Source organism: Ochotona curzoniae, unplaced genomic scaffold, assembly GCF_017591425.1.
Source record: "Ochotona curzoniae isolate NIBS_2020 unplaced genomic scaffold, NIBS_Ocur_1.0 contig_4501, whole genome shotgun sequence".
In the NCBI taxonomy this organism is placed as follows: Eukaryota; Metazoa; Chordata; class Mammalia; order Lagomorpha; family Ochotonidae; genus Ochotona; species Ochotona curzoniae.
Genome location: NW_024466307.1, coordinates 4086446 through 4109124, shown reverse-complemented (window position 1 = coordinate 4109124; position 22679 = coordinate 4086446). Strand labels below are relative to the sequence as shown.

Below are 22679 nucleotides of genomic sequence, written 5' to 3'. Positions count from 1 at the left end.
ACAGTGTTGATGACCTGTGGGGCATCTGCAGGCAGAAACAGATTCAGGAGAAGTGGGTGGGCAAGCTGGAGAAGTGTGGGTGAGTGGAGCCGGGGAGGTGGGTGATCACGTCGCTCTGCTGGAAGGCAGGTCTGCAGGATGAGCGGCAGAGCACCTGTCCGCATCCTGCAGAAGATGAGGGGACATGGTGACGCACACAGTTCACTGAAATGAAGTGTTTTTGCAATGTTGAAATCACTTGTTAAAAAAATATATATATAAGAACCTGCTTGTATAGCATCTATTACAATTCTGATTGCTATGTATAATAGGCCAGAATCATGCTGTTTTTTCCTTAAAAAAAAAAAAAAGATTTACTTATTCCTACTGGAAGGGCAGATTTATAGAGAAGGAGAGAGGGAGAAGGATCTTCCTTTCTCTGGTTCACTCTGGAAATGGCTGCAACAGCTGCAGCTGAGCAGATCTGAATCTAGGAGCCAGAGGCTTCTTCCACGTCTCCAGTGAGGCTTCCGGGTCCTAGACTTTGGGATTGAAAAATACACAACAAGGCTTATTGCTTTATTTTTGCTTTATTTCAGTGAAAAAGTGAAGAGGTACCTTTCAGTTTTCTAGCAAAAGACAGAATCAAGATAAGGATATTTGTTGGCCTAAACACAAACTTTTGGAAAATATAGCCAATTTCAAAGATGAGTGTGTGATTCCTATGCAGAGCACATTGCAAAAGCCTCACGGTGCCCACATGCAAGGTTTTCATGACAAATCCAGACCAGAAGTACATCGTCTGGGTCCTGGGAAAGGATGCAGTGCAGAGCCGCATTGGGGACCATCTGCATGGGAAGAACAGATGTTTCTGAGAATAAGACAGATGTGTGGGCCAATTTGGCTGTATCAATCACTGGTTTTTGCTCCCAGACAGTAGATCAGTCTTGGCACTTCAGGGAATAGCCTCTGCCCTCAAAGGTGAGAGTTCATTACTTATTCAGCTATGCAAATCCAGCCTTGTTGCTTCCCACAGTGGCCTCTTGACTGAAAGGTGCCATGTCCTTGCAAATCACCAAGCAGAAGTGGGTTTACTCCCAACTCCATGCGTGCACAGTCCTGCCCCATAGCCTTGGTCTCCTCACAGCATGTGCCCAGTTTGCCTCTAAGGGGTGGGCTGGGCTGTGAAATCCACCTTGTTCCCACTTCATGGGTCTGGGACCTGTTGCACTGTCTCTGCTCCTGGTCAGATCAAACAGGAAATCAAACAGCAGGATGGGCAGTTCTTTGTCTGGATTCACCTCCTGTCTCTTCCTGCCTTGTTGTTGGTGTGTTCTGGCCGCCTGTGCAGTTCAGGTTGCATCTCACTGAATGCTGCTGGCGTACCGGTCACTGCAACACCAGGCTGTTGTGTCTGCCAGTCTCCAGGTGCCCTTCCGCTGTCGTTCCCTCCCCTCCTATCCTTGCCTCATGGCCACAGTGAAACAATATATTTACAAGCAAACACAGTACCTGCACTAAGAGCTCTGGAAAACAGAACAGAATTCCCCTAGCACACTGATTTAAAGGGAGACATTTCTTTCCACGCAGGGGCAGAAAGTGGGAGACAGGATTCTGGGGGTTCCATAGGAATGATAGTGATTAGTCTGGGGGAGTCCATCCGAGGGGACCTCCCGCATGCTGCTGGGGTCGGGGAGGGTCTCCAGCACACTGCTGAGATGAAACCTATCTGGGTCTCACCCGAACTTACTTAAAGTGTCTTAAAGTCTTGTGTCTGTTCGTGGCACCAGTTCCCGGGCTTTAAGCCTGCCAGCAGGCCCCGAGGTCACCAGGGGGAGATGCCGGTGCTCTGACCGTAAGAACCACCAGGGACAAGCTGGCGAGGAATCAGCTTTTAGCTTTTGATTAAAAAAAATTCTTCTCTTCAACTTATCATTTGACAAATCACCTCATTTTGTATGGGGAAAAGGGAGCCCTGTGTGTTATTATTCGGAAATTATGAGTAATGTAAGTAATGCTTGCATAATTAGGAATGGGCCCTTCAGGAACATAGTTGTTCCTATGCTTAGAGAAAATAAATTATGAATTGATTCTTTTTCTTTTGTAAGATTGCAAAATGGGAATCCTGTAAAGGTATCATAAATATCCAAGTTGGAATTTATGACAACATATTAATATTAGGTTCTGCCTCTGTGGCTCTGTGTGGCTTGGCATAAAGATGGGATAACAGAGGAAAAGGATTCTAGAATCTTCCACTTTGCAAATATGTGATGGAAAGTATCTGACCCCTGGCAGGCCACCACACTTTGTCTGCGACACCAAGACCAAGAACCTGGCCTCACAATACTTGCTTTTAAATGTTTCTTTGTTTGTTTATTTTAAAAGATGTATTTATTCGTTTGAAAGTCAGTGTTAACAGAGAGGGAGATCTCACACAAACACACATACCCACACAAATATTCCATCTACTGCTCACTTCCAAGATGACTGTAGCTATCAGAGCTGGGCTAGGAGGGGGCTGTGAGCCAGGAGTTTCCCACATGGCTCACGAGGGCCAAGCCCTCGAGTCTCGTTTCGCTACTTTTCCCAGGCCATTAGGATAGAGAGCTGGATCAACCAGAAGACAACCATGTGATCAAACGGGGTGCTAGCATGGCAGGTGGCAGTTTTATCCACTGTACCACAGTGCTGGCCCTTTGTTTACAAGGCAAAGTGACAGAGACAGAAATTTGCCATCTGCTCGTTCACTGCCAAATAGCCACAGCTATCAGGGCTGGGCCAGGTCTAGGGCAGGAGTCAGGAACACAATCTAAATCTCCACAACTGGGTAGTAGCCCACAACTGCGTGGGCCGTGGTCCCATGCCTCTACAGGTGCGCTAGCAAGGAGCTGCATCAGAAGGGGAGCATGTGGGCCTCGGGATGCCAGTGTCATGAGCTGCTCTTAACACCCTGTGCCACAACCACAAGTCCCCTTGGCACACTGTAAGGAACTATAAACAGGGACACATTATCAGTAACTCCCTGTGCACAAGATAGTTTTCCTAATAGGGAAACAAAATGCTTGGTATAGAGTGGGGGAAAGATCTCTCCTGGTGCTAGCCATCAGATGTCAAGGTAGAGATAGCTTTTGAGCTGAGATGGAAATGCAGTTCAGCTGTGGAACTTATTGGAGAGGGCACATTTAAAACAAAAAAATCCTGGATATGAAAAAGCAGAAAGTTAGGAAACATGGGAACATTCTAGAAGAAGTAACCGTATCAGTTGCTCATATTACATGTAAGGTAATCGTAGGCAGGACTTTGGAGTAACCCAGCACGGTAGATTGCACTTTCATCATCTACAGCTTGTGGCTGTCTGCTTCTGCTGTCCGTGGATTACAGCTTTCGGGGTGACCACCAAGATTTCCCCCAGGAACATGCTGCTGGCGTCCCTCCTGATAACACGCTGTTGAAGCACAGTCACTGAAAGATGGTAACACAAAACTCTCAACAATATTCAGGGTCATTTTAAAATCCTACCTCAGCTTTTCTTCTGAGGATTAAATTTGTTTTCATTGCACTGATTTTTCTATTACTCTGCCTCCAAGATAAATCTAGTTTCCAATTCATTAATTATTTTGATTATTTTCCTTAAGGATCGGCCTAATGGGTAGTTTATCTAGAATTGGCTGGCTGATTTCCCGAACTAGAATTTCCAACCAGAATGTAATTATTGCAATGTTGTAAGGGCACTGTCCGGAGGGCCCTTTGGAGACTAGAATTGTCCGTCAATGTGGAAAATCCCACAAGAAAGTACAAAGCCCTCCTGTGCAGCTGGATACACAGCTGAGACAGGTGTCTTAGGACAAACACGGGACGTTTCTGAGATAGATGTCTGGTCTACACGTGAGAACCGCGAATGAGAGTGCCTCAACTGAACAGGAATCAAGACTCCGAGGACTCAGATCTTTGAAGTTCTTGCCCCTGGCCACCGCCCTCTCACACCGCCAGGCTGCCCTTCCTGCTGTCTCATCTCCCCAACCCCACTTGGGGCCTCCACATTGCATGCCTTGCCCTCATTTCCCTGACCCATGTTGCCCTCGGGCAGGAAGCAGACAGCGTGTACCCAGTGCTTCAGAATCAGTCCAAGGTGCCATGCGAAGCTGAAGGAGGAAAGGAAAATGAGACTAATCCATGACTCTTTATTAACTTGTACAGTTGTACCTGCGGTTCAGGTAACATCGTCATCTTAGCTTATACTACCTAGGTCACATCTGGAGTACTGCGTCCATGTGCATTCATTCTTATGCATTTGGGAAAACGGTGACAGTTTTGATCTTCCCGATGACTAAGTGTGTGAATAGCCAGCATGTCAATGACAGGGCCACATGACTGTTCTCATGAGTCAGCTCTGGGGGAGAGAGAGGCACAAAGTGTTCCTTTGGGAGATGAGGATTTTCGTTGCCACTGAAAGTTGTGAACGATAGGTAGATTTTGTTCAGCTGCTTGGACTAAGTGATCTTTAGGCCTGGCTAGGATGTTATTCTTGCGTTTTAAAAGTTGCTTGCCTCTTCTGTTCTCAACAGGCTGTTTAGAAGCTTGAAAGTTAACAGGGTGCATCCATAATTTAAAACAATCTAAATGAGAAGGAAAAGGCTGCCTGAATAGCCCTGCACCTGTATTCAGTTCCATTGCCTTAAAGCTGGATGTGTCCACTTCCAAAGCAGTTGAGTTCTTCAAAGATGCTGCACTCAAAGATGTAAGCAAGGAGAGGAGTTTTTGCAGACAGGGAGAAAACATTTTCAAGGTCATTTGATTAACACCTCTCTGTAGGTGCACTGATGGTTTTCTCTTTTCAAGCAGGTGCTAATGATTCTGAAAAGGAAGCATTTAATTGTAACTACCACTTCAGTGACCAGGAAAAAAAAATAGGAAGCCTCTTCTGCAGTAGTCTTGACCTCCCCGTTGAAGTCACAGGCACATTCAATAGTCAAGCTTCGTAGGCAGGTGATGGCTCATAGTGTCCTTGGAAGAACGAAAAACTGCATGGAAAAAAAACATTTTCCTCTTGACCAAAGAGAAAGATTCAACAGAAATTTCTTAAGTCTCTTCAAGGGAGCCTGCTCACACTGTTCCTCCCCCTCCCCTTTATCTTTTGAGTTTCAAAAGAGATTTTAATTAATTAAAATGCATGTGTCTGTATTCTGGGAGCTCACAGTTTCAAAGCCATCATAAAGTGTCAGAACTCCACTTTGGAACATGAGCGTTGAAAGAGATGGTGATTCTCCTGAAAGGCTTCACAGATTTCAGAAGTGGTTTAAAAATGTCGAGTGTGAGATCACTGTAGCTATATTAGATACTTGCTAGTGTGCGCATGCTCTCACAGACTACGTGCCAAGACTTCGTAGTGAGATAACTTGCTGTCTGTGTCACGACTTACCTTTAAAAATCATCAAAAATCGTATATAATTCATAGTCCAGCAGGTTCAGAATATTCAGTATTCAACCCTGAACATGCTTCGTGATTCTAATTCAATAAGCTATAGTTTGATGCCTTTTGAGTTATTCCGAAAGCGAAGATTTAACTTTTTATAGGGTTGTAGTTGATCAACCATGATTTTTTCAACTCTTGTTTCCAGCCTCCTTACTCTTTTATTGTTTGTTTCTTTTTTTTCTTTAATGTTTGTTTATTTGAAAGGCAAAGTTAGAGATTGGCTTTCTTCCCACAAATATTCATTGAGTCCTTGTACTGGTTCTAAGGACTGCAGATCCAATGGTGAGCAAAACAAAGGGGCATCCCTCCCCTCTTCTCTCTCACGAGTCCCTACCTAATGGGGCAGATGGAGAAAAAAAACAAAGACATGAGCATAATTACATCCAAGCTGCATGAGTGCATGACATATTTTATGAATTGTCTCCTGTCAACTGTCGTCTTCCACAAGGAAGGAGCCTAGACTTGACTCAGCAATCTAAAGTGAGAAGTGAACATGCCAAGTCACGTATCCCCCTCTACCACTGCCCCTGCCCTGCACACTTGTTTTAATTTCCAGAATGAGAGGATCCTGCCAGAGGCACACAATCATACTGTTTTTCTAATTACTGATTTTGTTACTTCCAATGAGCAGGCGGGAAGAGGAAGGCTCTTTTGGCTGGGCGACAGTCCCTGCTGTAGTACTTGTTGCACTGAAATGACACCAAATAGGCCGCAAGTGCCCACTAGCAGGTTTACTGCCTTGGGCTCCAGTTGCCACCTGTTGACAGTTCCTGAGGCTTTGTTCCGTAATACGCTTAGCCTACCAGGCCAACTGTGCAAGGGAGATGTGGGTGAATTGCCGCCAACATTAAGCCCTGCCTGTATGTGTCTCCGTGTGTGGTGTAATAGAATGGATACCGCTAGTGCCATGTTCATATTGCAGACTGGCATCACACAGAGGCCGCGTGGGCAGAGAACCCTGTGCAGGTCTGTAGCTGTGGATTCTATTGGTGTCCATACATGGCAAAGATTTGACAGGGTCTCTGCCTCTCTTCCCCTACATCCATTTTACCTTCTTTTTTTTTTTTTCCTTCATGAACATCATCAGAGCTTGTGGCAGTTCTCGTCTGTGACCTGGTGCTTGTAAATCTGTTATCTTAGTTTTAGCAAGCGGTGAGAATTGGCACTCTGTGAGGCAGCAAGAAATAGTGGCCTGTTTGGTTTTCAGAGGGACTCTGATGTCAGTTCAAGTTTGGATTCACCTGTGACCAGTCTGAACCTCTGTGCCTTCGCCTGTCAGTTGAGTGCCGTTCCATCTTGTCATTTGCTTTGGGTAATGACCGAGTTCACGCTCGTCCAGCGCCCACATGGAAGTGGGTGGGACTGCCCTTTCTCATTTGGCTCTCCAGAGTGGCATCATGTGTGACCCGCAGTGTCAGCAGTTCCACAAGCTCCTGCGATAGTTTGGTCAAAGGGAATCCTTGGAAGAGACCAGCAACTTTCCTCCGTGAACATGTTATGATGTCTTTGGGACACGGTAAAGCAGCAAACAGCTCTTCAATATTTATGTTCTCCATGCCACACATGCCAACCGTGTTTGCTCTCTTCATCTCTCCATCTGCCAAGGAGGAAAGCCAAGCAGTGTATGAAGGAAGCGATGCTGTCGGGACACCACGTAGGCTTGTGTAGTAATGTGAGGTTACGCCTTGAGGAGGAAAGGATGGGGGCTAGTCTCAGGCGTCGCCCTGAGACCTGGACAGAGGAATCAGTTGGGAATGAGATTCCTTTCTGAGTAACTCAGCCTAGTAAATTGTTTACCTTAAAACTTTATGAATCAGTAAAAATCTGACTGGCTTGTGCCCCATGATTCAGCAGCCCTAGTGCTGTGCACAAGCAGGAGCAACTCCTCCGAGGACGTGTCTGTGTCAGGTAGAAAGGTGGACTCTGCGTGAAAATGTGCTTCCCAGACAGGCCCTTTTTCGGTTCTGGAACCAGCAGTGCAGCATGGCTCACAGTGAGTGCATGCCTTGGGGCCTTGCTTCTTGGCAATAGTTGCTGACTCTTGGAGGAAAAAAAAAAGGAAGAAGTGGAAGCTTTATTATGCTTGTGTGCATTAAACAAGGAATCACACTTTGATATTTTAGGATTGCATATTTTTTTTAGTAATATTAAGTGACATAGCATACATGGAGGCCTCAGAATATTGTTGGAGTAATGCAAGTTTTCTGTGAGCTTATGGATGGAAATTTAACTTATGCTGATGTATTTATGCAACTTTCTTCTTAAAACTTTGATTAACATAGTGTATTTATTTTAATAAAAAAATACAGTGCTGTGAGGTTTGGAGTTGGCCTCTGTGTGCCTGAGCTGTCAGTCCAAACCCTCATTATATCTGAACTCTTTCTAATTCTCTTATTTTGTTTTATTTTTAATTAGTTTTTAAGAACATGATGCTCCTTTCCTCCTGTCCTTATTCTCTCCCTTTTTTAGTGTAACATAAATTTAAAATGTTACACTAAAATTTTTTTTGTACATTGGCCTTTCAGTAGCATGTTATTTAATTTCATGTTGTTGTAGATTTTTGTTTTTCTGCTTTAATTTTCTGTGGGTTTTCATTTAAGGGGATATATAGTAATTGTGTAGTAGAGACTATCATATCCAGATGTGAAGATACAATGGAGAATGCATCTCTACCTACGAATCACAGATGAACTCCCAATGAAACTGTTAAATGTTTCTTGAAAATAGGGTGCTGGACTCTGTGCCATTTTCCATGCCTACAATGTCAGGATACACTTAAAAAGCAGAAAAGCAGAATGCTGGACTTAGATCTGATCATGAAAGACTGTACTATTGAAAAGTTATGGAGGAAACCGGTGGGGAGGGGAGGGGAGGGGATATGGGGAGAGAGGAAGGGAAATCCCAGAGCTTATGGACTTGTATTTTGAAATAGTAAGATAAATTAATTAATTAAAAAAAAAACCACTGTGATTTCATGTCATGGCTTCCCCTTTTTTCATGGCTGTTCAAGCTGAAGAAGATTGTATTTAAGTTTGAACAGGGATCACCATGTACATCTAGATTCTGTTCCCTACCAGTGTCGTCAACACAGGGTGTGTGTGTGTGCGCATGTGTGTGCGCGCGCGCGTGTGTGTGTGTGTGCGTGTGTGTGTGTGTGCGTGCATGTGTGTGTGCATGTGTGTGTGCGCGTGTGTGTGTGCATGTGTGTGTGCGCGTGTGTGTGTGTGCGTGTGTGTGCGCGTGTGTGTGTGTGCGCGCGTGTGTGTGTGTGTGTGCGTGTGTGTGTGTGTGTGCATGTGTGTGTGTGTGTGTGTGTGCACGCGTGCGCTGGAGAAGCGGGAGGGAAAGGATGGGTGGTAGAGGGAGATGGGGGTATAAGGAGGAAGCAAGAGAAGAGGAAGGGGAGGGCTGAGAGATGGAGAGGGAGGAGAGGACTCCAGCATTGTAGTTGAACAAAAGTCCCGAATGATTCAGAGTTGTGCTGACACATGATAAACCCACATCTTGCAGTGAGTGTCGCATGGAACAAGTGACTGACCAGCAGTACATGTCTGCTGATAGAAAAGTGATGAATTACGTATAATCGATACATTTTAGACCAAACCATTTATAGTAATCCGCACGAATGAACTAAGTTGAACTCTGTCTTTAAATGGTGAGAACAGTCAAACTCAGGAATGGATATACTGTTGTAGTAAATTACTGTATTTTAAAGTACAGGAATATTTGAATTGGATGTGTACATGTAGCAACCTGTCATTACTGGATAGTGGCAGATTTCTGGTACATAAAGTGCAAGGCAGGGGCTTGCAGGCATTGCTTGGCATTCTGAAATATGTTGACGCTCACTTCATTCTTTCTCTTTGTTTCTCTCTCCTTCTTGCCTCACCACCCTTTCCTTGTCTCCTCTTTCATTGCATCAGATGAAGAAGATCCGACCACAGCAGGTAAGGTTCCCATATTGTGAAAATTATCCCTATTCAGTGTAATGCCTTTAATAATGGAGACTCAGCATTTTCAGTTTAAACCACAAGTGTGGCACAGTCTCGGTTTGTGTTGTTGTTGTTTGAGTTGTTTTATTTCATTTTGTTTTGTTGCTGTTGTTGCTTGGGCTTACTGTGCTGGACTTACAGCTAAATGATGTTGGTTAGGCGTTTTGAAGAAAAAGAGAAAATAACTAAAGTTAAATTGTGTTTGTCCATTTTCCCTTGCTGTAAGAATATCTGCTGTTGAGTCCTTTATAAAGAAAAGAGGTTGATTGAGCCATATGTTCCAGAGCTGAAAGTCCAACCAGCATGGCAATAGCTCCAATAAGGGATCCTGGCTGCTTCGCCTCTCAGCAGGTAGAAACTTGATTGTCGCACATGCAGATCACATGGTGAGACAGGAAGTTAGAGAAGAGCAAAAGGGGACTGCCTTTATCCTCCAGGCACCCTTACTGAGTGCTCACCATGGTCTCACAAGAACACCTGAATCCTGTAACTGGTCACTGTGACCCACAGCCCTCCTGCCAAGTCCCGCCTCCTGCAGGTCTCCCACGGCTCCACATCACCCACCTGGGGGGCCAGGCTTTGACTCACAAACCACTGGAGCACACATTCAAGCCACATTCAAACCAGAGCATAGGGCACTGCAGAAGAAAGCATCATTCAATATGGAAGATCTAAAGAAGTCGGAAAATGAGAACACTCAGAAAACTCAGACAGGAAGTCAGGAAGCAAGCAGGGGTGGTCACAAGTTCGTGATTACCAGTTGTGAAATTTGAACTTGAAAGTGGTTACTTTTAAAACAGACGTGTACATGACTTGTCTAAGCACAAAGTTCTTCAGTGGCACCAGTGCCCGACGATTCTGTTTGTTAAATGGCTTCATTGTAATGGCACTATGTAGTGAGGCCAGGTTGTTTTCAAGTACACATAATTAGACGACATCTCGTTTAAAAATTAAGATGCATCCTCATTTTTATAACTTTTAATAAAAAATTAAACTTTTATAACTTGAGGTTTACAAAAGCCAGAAAGAGATAGTACAGCATGGCAAATTGATGACATCATATGTTGTGTTGAATCCTACAGATGATAAAGGTGTTTCCATCTGCAACAAAATACATTTCATTTGCCTGACTTTATGAATTATTGTAGCATTGTCATCTGAAATTTTAGAAACTACCCTGCTCCCCTGTTCCCGTATAACTCCATTTGGATATTTGCTCTTTAAAACATTACAAAGTGTGTTTTATTTTTGTATGTGCTAGCTATGGCTGATCCTTGAATGTGAACGTCTAAATTAACCTTGCGGTAGTCACTGCCTCCCCGGTGACTTTGAGGTTGTTTCGGAGTGGATGTGCAGCACGCTGCAGCCACGCTGCTCTCCCTGAGGATCTGTCCCCTCGGTCTTCACTCTCTGTGTTCTGCCAGGACCTGTTCCGCTAAAGAATCGTACACTGCATCATCCCAGTCATGAGGCTGATTTCCCTTACCACTTGCTCTTATACCCGCCAAAAACGTTTTCAAAACAACTTTTATTAGTTGAGTCATGGTTTCCTTGTTTAGGTCTCTTATTTCATTGAGTGTCACAGCATATCCACAAACCATAGTAGAAATTCCTTCAGGCTAGGTTATGTGTAAGATCTAATTACGATATAATGAGATTCATATTTTGAAAGCAACCATAACAAATTCTGTTCTTGCAAATGAGTCCACATTGGAGGTGATGTATTTAATCCAGTTTTATTAGTTTCACTCAACTCCTTTTTAGAAACTCTTTTTTGGGGTTTCCTTCAGAATTTGTTCATAGCCTACTACTACAGTTTTTGCTAAACCATCACGGAGCTGGGCTACTTTGCTCATCACAACAATATAACTTTATATGCATATGTATGAGTTCAAAAACAAAGATTGAATATTTAAAAAAGGTTGTCTGTGTGTCTATAGCTGTGACATACAGAAGTGTTTCTGGCTTCCAGACAACCTGTGCTCGAATAAATGAATGACCCAGATTTTGAAGTTGATCAAATTTATCAAGTTTAAATTTCAGCAAATAAAATCCTGACAGTTAAGTCAGTGGCTGCCTGTTCCAATCACAAAAAATTAGTAAGTTAGTTAATGCAATAATAATAGCCAGCTTTACATAATTTCAAACCAATCCCTTTTCTGATATTTAAAAAATAATGACACTTAAAATAATTAAAGCTGTGTCTTCAGGCAAGAGAGAAGAGGAATCCAATATTTACTTGCTATAAATAATTATCTATATTTAAATGTCCTGATCCTAAAGGTTTCATAAACTGATTATACCAAGATTTTTATATGTTACAAATATTTATATCTATATTAGAAAATTGGTTTACAATGTATATGTAAATAATTTATTAACTACAAGATACATGTAAAATGAGATATATTTTCACATGATTTTTCTTGTTCTTAATTTGTTTGATTTCATCAGCTATCTTTTTACATCTCTAAATCATTCATCAAATTTACAAAATCACAATAGAATTTGAAACAAAGGCAGAAATGAAAAATCATATCAATTAGGCTGGAACCAATCAGAAGATATCATAGTTCAAACCTTGTTACCATAGGAAAAATCATTGATTAAAGTTAATTAAAACCACAACTTAATCATTTAAATCACCTCAAATACAAAATTTGAGCTTTTGTTTTTTCTCTCTTGACTAAAGGGAGACTTTTAATTATCTTGCATGTCATTGTCTTTAATATAAGAAAAGTTGCTGAGCTTGAATTATGTTAAAAAACTAGCAGCTAATATTACATTGTCATGTACATTTTTATGATTAGAAAAAAATGTAATTTTAAGATATCTATAATAGATAAAGTCCCCTTTTATGGTTCCTTATTCATTGAATATGTTTAATGTGTACAATATGACAGTGTAGCAAAATTATTGCAATTATGAAGCAAATTAGCATAGCTATGAAACTCTTATTTGTGCATATGATAAATCTAGTCTGTTCACAAATTTCCATTCCACCATACAGTGTTTATGTACTCCAGTCCTCACGCAGTAATTAGACCCATAGACTTATTTACCCTACATAACATTCCTAGAAAATCCTGGTTTATTCTCTGTGTTACTGAGTTTGATTTTTTTTTTAGGTTGCCCATGGAAGTTAAACCATGCAATATTTTGCCTTCCCCGTGGCTTAATGTTTTCAGGTGCATGTATGTTGGTGCAAGTGGTAGGATCTTCCTTTGAATGCCCGAGTAATCTTCAACAAGTTTATCCATTTGTCTGCCGACAGATGTAACAGTTGCCCCCCCTCCGCCCATTTTGGCAGTTGTGAATAATGCTGCAATAAATAAAGCTGTGCCCACAACCCAGTGAGATACTAGTTCCTTCTTCCAGTCATAAGCAGGAGAGGAACTGCTAAGTCGTATGGTACTTTCCATTTTTTTTTTTTTTAAGATTTATTTTTATTATTTTTTCATTGGAAAAGCGGATATACAGAGAGGAGAGACAGAGAGGAAGATCTTCCGTCCGATGATTCACTCCCCAAGTGAGCACAACGGGCCGATACTATGCCAGTCCGAAGCCAGGAGCCTCTTCCGGGTCTCCCACGCGGGTGCAGGGTCCCAACGCTTTGGGCCGTCCTCGACTGCTTTCCCAGGCCACAGGCAGGGAGCTGGAAGGGAAGCGGGGCTGCCGGGATTAGAACCGGCGCCCATATGGGATCCCGGGGGTGCAAGGCGAGGACCTTTAACCACTTGCGCCACCGTGCCGGGCCCTCCATTTTTTTTTTTAATGCTGTTTGTCCCTTGTGTCTGAACCAATAGACATTCCCACCGACAATAAGAATCCTCATCTTAGGTCTTAAACAAATGTCAGCTTGAAACTGATTGCAGATATAAATTTCAGAATTTTTCCAGAATGGAGAAGGGAGGCAGCTGTGTGTTGGGTGAGGAAGTGGCACTGGCTGGCAGCAAACATGGTTTATTGTGCTACAAATGAGAACTGAAACCAACCCTGAAAGACCCCGGTCTCCACAGCCCAGGCACTGCCAGGGAAGTTGTGGTGTTCTCACAAACATGATGGTCCATTCGCCAAGACTTTGTGGATGAAGGACAAAGAGGAATCCGATGGGCAAACAGAGGTAGAATTATGGGCAGAACAGCTTGAAGACAGGCTATTTCCAAAAAATGCTGGAGGAGGAGGAAGAGCTTCAGCTCCGATTATCCCAGACTGTGGACCAATTGCACGGCCCAGGGCATCGATCTGACCCTTAGTGTTGACTCTTCTCGGGCAGGTCCTGTGGTCTAGAGCCATCTGAATCCAGATGGGAAGGAGTTTGTTAGTTTGTTCCCAGGATGAATGGCTAAAATATTTGAGTAGGCAGGACCCCCTTTTTGTGAACGCAGCACAATATGCTCACTGCAAAGGCAGCCCTCACTCAAAGGGAGCCCTGGGCACTGACTCAAACCTCTATGTTGCCAACATTTTTGTTAGTCTCCATGCTTGAAGAAAATCAAAGTGCTAAGCCTGTCTGGCCAGAAGGTATCAGACATTTCCTGATGGTTCCATGGGCTAATGTGAAGACAGTAAGGGAAGAAAACCAATGAAGCCGCCTCCGGACATTACGTTTGAGGCTTAACCAGTCCTTGGTAGTTAAGTAACCCTTGTTAATGCCTAAAGATTAAAAATAAAATGAGAACGTTTAAGGTCTAATTGTCAAATATATTTCTTAGTTAAGTCAAATTTGCCTACGTCCTCTATCAAAAAGAATCTCCTTGTTTCAGAAGTAGGAATGTAAGTTTGGAAAAAGTCACTGTGGACAAATCTAGCTTTGCTAAGGAATCAGTAGGTTGGAAGCACTGAGGAAGATTCCTAGCGTAGAGTCTGAGGAAGGTGTGTAAGGCGAGAGTTGGTTTTGCATGCAGGGGATCCCCAGCATCACAGCTACACCTCCGAGATCTGAAAGCTCCCAGTGTGCTTGAACAAAGAGATCAAAAGATGCTTTGAGTGGTTGCTGTTCTTCCCTTTGCTAAACATCACAGCCTTCTGGAGCTTTCCCTTTTCTCCAAGCTGGAAAAGCTTAGGTGACTTAAACTTCATATTTAAGTAAGTTACACTGCTATAATGTTTAAGTTGAAAATAGAATAAAAATCATTTCCCAAATATGTTTTAAAATAGTAGAACTGAATCAAAAAAAAAAGGGGAAAAGGTAAAATCTGACTCTGTGGCACTCTGGAAATCCTAGGGGAAAACCCTGACACGGGCGCCAGCAGTGACTTTTGTCTTTTGTTTGTTTATTTGTTTTCATTTTTTGTTTGCATATTACACCAAAAGTTCTGGTAGCAAGAGCAGAAATGAAGAAGTGGAGCTACGTGACACTGCAAAGGCATAAAGGTTGCCTTGCATCAGAGAGAACATATTTGTCCTTTTGGGATTGACTAATTTCACTAAGTATAGTGGTCCCTAGTTGGGACCGTCTAGTTTTGACTGGTACAGTTTCATTCTTTTTAATGGTTGAGTAATATTCCATGGAGTAGATGCAACATAGTTTTTTTATCCATTCCTCTTTTGATGGGCATCTGGGTTGTTTCCATGTCTTCGCTACTGTAGATTGTGCTGCTGCAAATATAGGATTACAAATCCCTTTCTCATAGTCACATTTCTTTTTCTTTGGATGTATTTCCAGAAGTGAGATAACTGAGTCATACAGCAGGTCAGTTTTCAGTTCTCTTAGCCTTCTACAGTGGTTGTACGATCCTACGCTCCCACCAACAGTGAAGGAAGGCAGCCTTCATGCAAAACGTAAGATCAAAGTCTTATCAATACTGTTTTTGCTACATGTCATGGGTTTTGATATTTTTTGTTTTAATTTTCATTTCTTTTTTTTTTTAAGATTTATTTTTATTATTATTTTTTTTATTGGAAAGGCGGATATACAGAGAGGAGAGACAGAGAGGAAGATCTTCCATCCGATGATTCACTCCCCAAGTGAGCACAACGGGCCGATACTATGCCAGTCCGAAGCCAGGAGCCTCTTCCGGGTCTCCCACGCGGGTGCAGGTTCCCAAAGCCTTGGGCCGTCCTCGACTGCTTTCCCAGGCCACAGGCAGGGAGCTGGAAGGGAAGCGGGGCTGCCGGGATTAGAACCGGCACCCATATGGGATCCCGGGCGTGCAAGGCGAGGACCTTTAACCACTTGCGCCACCGCGCCGGGCCCTTAATTTTCATTTCTTAAAAAATTTTCTTATTAACTTCACTGAACGCTAGGTCATTTAGTAGTGCTATTTGCTTCAAGAAGGTTTTTGATTTTCTTTTCATTTCTTCAACACATTGGCCATTTTGGTAGCATATTGCTTAACTTCATGTTGTAAATTTCCTATTTTCCTTCCTGTTGTTGATTCTGTTTTATGACATTCCATTTAATGGGATGTATAGTAAGTGTGTAATAAGGACTGTCATATCCAGATGTGAAGATACAATGCAATATGCATCTCTACTTCCAAATCAAAGTTGGACTCCCATGAAACTGTTCAATTTAAGTATATCTTGGTGGCCTCTACCATTGTCCACACCTACAGTGTCAGGATACACTTATGACTGATACTGGATCTTCAGTTGCTGGCCTTCAGACTGATGCTGGCGCTTGGAGGCAGAGGATTAGCCATTACGGAGGCCCTTTGTATCATCCCTACGCCCTACGCACTTGGCCTGGGGAGGAGAAACTCCTAACGGCTAGGATAGTTTTGGTTTAACATTTCCACTGTTGAATCCCTACTTGTGAAACAATGCATGGGACATTTTAAATGCCTTATAAATACTTGTTATGGGATAAGTCCAGACATGCTGATTTGAAAGCGTTGTTTTTTCAGCAGACAGAAGGACAGACAGAAGCAGAGAAACAGGCGGTGCTCCTCCTCTGAGTCATGCCCAAAGGCCTGTGAAGTGCAGGGCTGGGCCGCAGCTGACCTCAAGAGCCATGAACCCAATGCACGCTTTATTTTATTTGCATTGTTAAGAACACATATTGTCCTTCTTACAAGCGATTATAAATAGAGGAATGATAATAAAAACGGTTTTCAGTTGAAGAAAGCAAATATCACACTAAATAATTTGATAATAATAAAGAGCCTTTAAATTACTATAGTTAGATTCCTTGGCAAAGCAAAAGTCATAATATTGATTTTTAGTTTTATACTCGGAGTTGTAGCTGCATACAATTATTTTTGCTTAATATTTGGTTCAACATAGTATCTTAATACTTTAAGGATTGTTAGTGAGTGCTTGTAGGAAACCCCAGCAGTGATTTTTTTTTTCTTTAAGTAATCTTTAAAAACGTTAACCAGTGCCTCCTAGTGTGGGGGAGGACATGAGGGGGCAGAACGGAAGAAGTTCAGAGAGCAGCCCTGGGCATGCAGGGGATATGGCCAGGCCTGTACTTGCACTTGAATGTAGAAGTCCAAGAACAACGAAAAGGGGTCTGCGGTTTAAGAATTTCTTCCTTATTGGATTGTTATCGAGTCATGTCTCATTAAGGTTCCACATATACTCAAGTGATTTTATTTTCAAGGTAGCATGGGTAGTGGGTTTTTGGAAAGTCTTTGATTAATGTATTTAAATCATGAAATTAAATGTACCTGAGTTTAATATTTTTGGGAGAATATTTTTTTTTAATTTATTTGAAATGGATCTTGAGTTGCTGGCCTTCATCGCGATGCGTGGTGACCCTCTCCATATCTGTTAGCTAATTACCTGCTTCTCTGAGGGTGAAGGTAAATGAGAGGATGTCAGGATTCTCATCCAGTTTAAAAAAATCATGAAAGCATCGATTATTTTCAAGGCTTATTAGAGACTCTTGGAGGGAAAAAAGGTGTGTCTCTCAAGAAGTGAAAGCGCAGACCAAAGCAGCGGTGCTGTGCATCTCAGCTGATATTCTACTGGGGACGTTGTGATGCCACCTGCACCTGACACGCGTAGTCCTCCCATCCTTTCCTCTGATGCTTTCTTAGGACGGGGGGATGGAGGCACTATTCAGTCTCTAAGAAAAGCAAAGCTAAAATTGGAACAATTAGAAAGTGAATGGGCCAGGATCCCCCCTCTCGCCCCGAGTAAGTTTAATTATCCGGTACTGTCTGATACATTTTGTAAGATCATCAAGAAACCACGGAAGCCCCTGATGCGTGTTAGCCTCCTACTCTGGGATAACCCCTCGTACTGGTTCCTGTGACTGCTCCGGTTGTCACAGTGTGAGTATTTCTGGGCATGTATAGAGCCACAGAAGCAGAGATCGGCAGCTTGGTGAGCGGGTTGGGGTTTCACATGGTGATTCTCTTCCTTCCGCTTTGCTTCCGTCCCCCACCCAGGGTTTCTGAGCATTCCCCGACAGTCTGCTGCGTGGGGGGAAGTGGCAGAGGAAAGTCTGGATTCACACCTAATGCTATTCTGATTGTAGAAAGGAACAACATCAGTAAAGGTGGGCCCTGTAAGCTCGTACCGGATTTTGCTGCATGGAACCTTGATGACCCTTCTGCTCCCACCTCTGCCGCAAGAGACAGCAGAGCCCTGCACTCCAGGATGTGTCCTGCCATCACCTGAGAGCTATCATCTGGGTTGCCAGTCTACAGCATGCTTTTCTTCCTTCTAGACCTGTCTGTGCTCACTCGCTCTCCCTCTCTCTCTCTCTCTCTCTCACATACACACACAAAGCCTTCATGTCTGTGCTGTAATCTTCAGTGATGCCAAATATCAATTTGTGTGTCTGTCCAAATCCTTCTCTGTGGCAAGTGCCTGATGAGCATGATGGAGAAGGGGGTCTGTTCTTGTGGAGTACGAGGTCCCTGGAACTGCCTTCCAATAACCCGTGGCTCAGTTAGCATGGATGAAAAGGAATCGAGGTTGAGGATATTGCTTCCATCCCTGTAGGTGCTTGTGTCCGTTTATCCCCTATTGCATACCATCTGGGGAGAGCGAGATCCTGTCCACTCCTCCAGTGTTTCCTGCTCTGACTAGGTATCCCAGGTGGGTGGCCAAGGCCCAAGTGCTGCACACCAGGGAGAAACTGATTTGGAAGCTGGAGTAGTGAGCAGATACAAGATTTGAGCCTGATCCTCTAACATAGCCAGTGCAACAGACGTCCATCCCAGGAGGCCCCTGGACTGTGAGTCATTCTCCCACTGTCTGCCCAGCCTTGGCAGAGATGGAATCAGGGGCCAAGGATCAGTTGCTCTGCGGTGATGAGCAGGTCAGCATCACTGAGCCCAACTCCAGAAAGAGCTGTGCAAAAAACAGTGTTTTTCAGATATGTTGTGCTATACTTCTAGGACTCAGTCTTACCAGTGGCATTTCTGTGCAGCAAGGGTATTGTGACGTGTGTGATTCCATCCCGACAGGCATGAAATAGGAGGATTCGGGGCGTCATCAGGCTGCTCATAGTGGGCCGTGTATACCTGCCACTGTGGAGAGCAACACTGTATGTGGAAAGTTGTCACACCACAATGGCGATGACTTAAGAAAGCACAGATGTGTTCTGTCAGAGGCCTGGCAGTGTGAAAAGGAGCTGTCGGCCATGTGACGTCCCCTCTGGGGTCTCGGAGCAGCGTCTTTCCTTGTCCATGCCCATTGGCTGCACCTTGGCCATGTCCCTGTCCGCTCTGTGTCCACTGATGCTGTGCTTTATGGCCACTTCCCCCATCTTCACATCTCCTCCTCTTGCTTGAATCTTCCATCTCTTAGATACTTACACTGGCTGTAGGGTGCCTCTGGGTGTCATAGGAGGGTTGCATTTCAAGGTTCTTAATTCTGTCTACACAGAACTCCGCCCCTCCCCCGCACACACACGCTGAATTTTCCAAGATGGAAGCATGCACAGGTCCCAGGGATTTGGGTGTGGGCCTGTCTCCTATGGAGGCCACTATTCAGGCTACTACAGCAGTGAAAGCTGATGTGCTAAATAAGCAACTACAAGAAGAATTAGGCTGACGTCCTCTGAATCCGCAATTCTTAAGTAAATAAACATGTTAATGTAGAATAAACTATTCATAAGGCTAGCTGAATATTTATTCTTAAAGCTGTGATAGTTTGCATTTCCTAGGCTTGAAATTGCTTATAACATCTGATGAGATCATGTTTTATTCAGTGAAGTGGCGCTGACATCATACGTAGAGCCTGCAGATATCTTCAGGGACTTTGCCAGCTCAGGGAAGATGAACTAATCTGGGTTGTGGTGCCGACTGTGTGCCCCTTCCGGGAGATGAGGAAATACTCCACTGCACCTGTAGTCATTGTTTAGCTTACTTAGAACACTTTGAAAAAGAAGGAAAACAGGCAGAGAGCGTTGATCTGCTGGTTCCATCCCGCAGCTGGCCTCAGTGACCAAGGCGGGATGAGGCCAAAACTGAGAGCTTCCTTAGGCCTCACGTGGGGGCCGGGGGCTAAGGAATCAGGCTCCCTTCCTCTGCCTTCTCGGGCACATCAGCGTGGTGTTCTGTAGGAAGTAGAACAGCTGGGGCTTGAACCGGTGTTTGTGTGGGATGCCAGCATTGCAGGGGCAGATGAACCCACTGTGCCACGACACTGACTCCTCTTACTCATTTTGCGGCTCACTTGGGGAGTGAATCATCGGATGGAAGATCTTCCTCTCTGTCTCTCCTCTCTGTATATCCGCCTTTCCAATAAAAAATAATAAAAATAAATCTTAAAAAAAAAAAAAAAAAAGAAGACAAAAGTGAGAGTCACAAATTGACAGTTAAATTTATTAGCATTGATTTTATGCTCACAAATGCACTGCTAAACGAATTGTTAGCATAAATTCATTCATTTCAGCAATTAAAAAAAAAAAACCACAGATCCTAAGATTAGAGAACTACATTTATTTCAACCAGTTAGCTCAGAGTAACATAGTGTTGTGAAAGATACAGTTAAATCTTATTTCTTTTTCAGTGTTACCATGTTTTGGTGGATAACAGCCAACCCAATGGGGATTATCTGTTTTAAATGGAAAACAAATATTTACCATAGTCAGTGAGAAAAGGCCTTTGTCTCAAATTCATTTTAGTAATTTGGAAGCCCCGGTTTCATCTTACCGCAGTGAATACATGAACTTTTAAACCACTATGATTTTAAATTTTACTTTCATGCTAATTTTAGCATCTAGACCTGTTGTTGTTAAGTATGTTTCTTACCCTTTGAAAATCTCCCTTCAGTGAGAATGGCAACGAGGGAGGAGTGGCAGTCCACTGAGACACAAATCTTGGCTCTGTCTGGATTCAGGCGGTGAGAGCCAAGTGTCTCCATGTGATGTGAAAACGACCCTTGGGAAATCATCATGTTGAATAACTTCAGGTGTAGAGTGGAGAATGCCAGCAGGCTGTTGTGAAAAATATTTCAAGAAAACATTTCAACGGAATTCCTTCCACTTTCTTTACCCGTGAACAGAATACTCGATAAATGCCTGTATTTTGGTTGCTGAGTGTTGGCAGGGCTGCCAGTGTTTTACCCTCTGATTGATAGATGTGAAGGACAGCCTTCCTGTAAGCCAGCTGAAAGCAGAGTCACGTCCTTTGAATGGATGCCGCTTCTGCATGCAGTTATAAACAGTACGACTGTTCCACGTTTCAGATCACCTCTGCAAAAGACAGTCTTTTAAAATGACATAGCTGACTTTATGACTTTTTTTTTTCCTTTGCTTTTTGGCAGACTACTGCCCAGGCTTATTTTATTGGTTAGTGAAATGTTTCTTGCTTCTTTCATGTATTTGGGCTGTGTGAAATTCTTCCTGAAAACAAAACGAAGACGGTGAGATGCAGAATGATCTGAACATACATGCAGAACCACAATGAGAGTTATTAACTTAATGGTCAGACTGCCCACAGGGCAAACCTGCATTTAACTATTCTATGAAAGTAACTTCTGCTGTTATGTCTTATAATCAGTTTTGGTAGTGAGCATTTATGCATGAGTCTAACAAATAATAGTTTTAAGGAATATTTTGAGATCACTAATACGGTAATTTAAAGACAGTGGACCTGTCTTTGAAAGATGCTAGCACGCCCTCACAAAGGATCTGTTTGAATTTCCACAGCACCTGGGACCCAAGTCAATGAAAGAAGTACAATGTCCATGTAGCTATAGACATGGAAAATTAATAGTTAGTGAATAAGTCTGAGCATTCGTTTTTAATATCATTTTATTTTATTTGAAAGACACAGACTCATGCCCCCAGATACCTGCAGTAGCCAGGCACCGACCAGGTCAAACAGGCGTCAGGAACTCAAGCGGAATCTCCCATGTGGGTAACAGGGAGCCCTCTGCTTGAACCTCTACCTGCTGCCTCCCACATGGCTGGCTTGGAGGCAAAGTAGGGGAGATTGCAAGCAGGATCCCCAAGATGGAACGCAGGTGTTGCAGGGGTCACTGCTGCACCAAACGCCCAGTCCAAAAGCAATCTGGAAGTAAAGCATGAACATTTGAAATTAGAAATGGAGGTAAGGGATGAAACTTCTGAATTAAATATATAGGCGGGCCAGCAAAGGCATGAAATCTGATTCTAAACTATGTTCATCAGAAATCTGATTTTATTTTATTAACACACACACAAACATATATATAAAGTCTTGTATTTTGTTAACATACACACATACATATGAAGAAGTCTCATTTTTATATTTTATTTTAAACATATACACACATATGTATACACATATATTACTAAGGAAATATTTTTAACGACGTTTTAAAATGATATCCATAGTTCTGGTCATCACGTTTATTCACTAAATACTCAATTTATGCTATCAGCACTCTTCCCTAACCGTTTAGAGTAAAAGTAATATGTAAAAGAACAAATCATGGTGGGCTCTATGGAACAACTAGGCGGACCAAAGCTGTTTTCTGATCATACAGTCACTGCAAGAACTGCTGATCACTACAAAATGCAGTGGCAAAAGCATAGAATGTGTCAATTAAAAAAAAATGCTTCTAAAAATATACAGACTCCTTAAATTTTATGTATAATATGCAATAGTAAATAAGAACAATGCAAATATTTGATTAGACTTTTTTTTGAAGGAGTAGTATTTTTTTCTTTTAGAAATGTTGTTTTTTTTTTTCCTGAAAGGCATAAGAACAGCCTATTATAAACCTAGAAAGGAGCTGAGCCCTCGATCTAAAGTTTTTTAAAACTTGAGTGTTGCAGCTTTTATAGCAGTCACTCACCTGTATGATCCTTCAGCTAAATTCTCCATCTCCATTCTAAGGCA

At 42.9% G+C, this 22679-nt stretch overlaps 1 protein-coding gene across 2 annotated transcripts in view; it reads left to right on the top strand.

Moving 5' to 3' along the window:
* Positions 1-22679, top strand: part of EDIL3 (EGF like repeats and discoidin domains 3) — a 260571-nt gene that overhangs the window by 85850 nt on the left and 152042 nt on the right. Inside the window, exons 3-4 of one of the 2 annotated variants that reach the window (XM_040986005.1) lie at positions 6599-6604; positions 9376-9399. The exons of the other annotated variant lie outside the window; for it this stretch is intronic. Of the exons in view, the coding sequence (XP_040841939.1) occupies positions 6599-6604; positions 9376-9399 (30 nt within the window). The remainder of the gene's footprint in view (positions 1-6598; positions 6605-9375; positions 9400-22679) is intronic. 2 annotated transcript variants of the gene reach the window in all.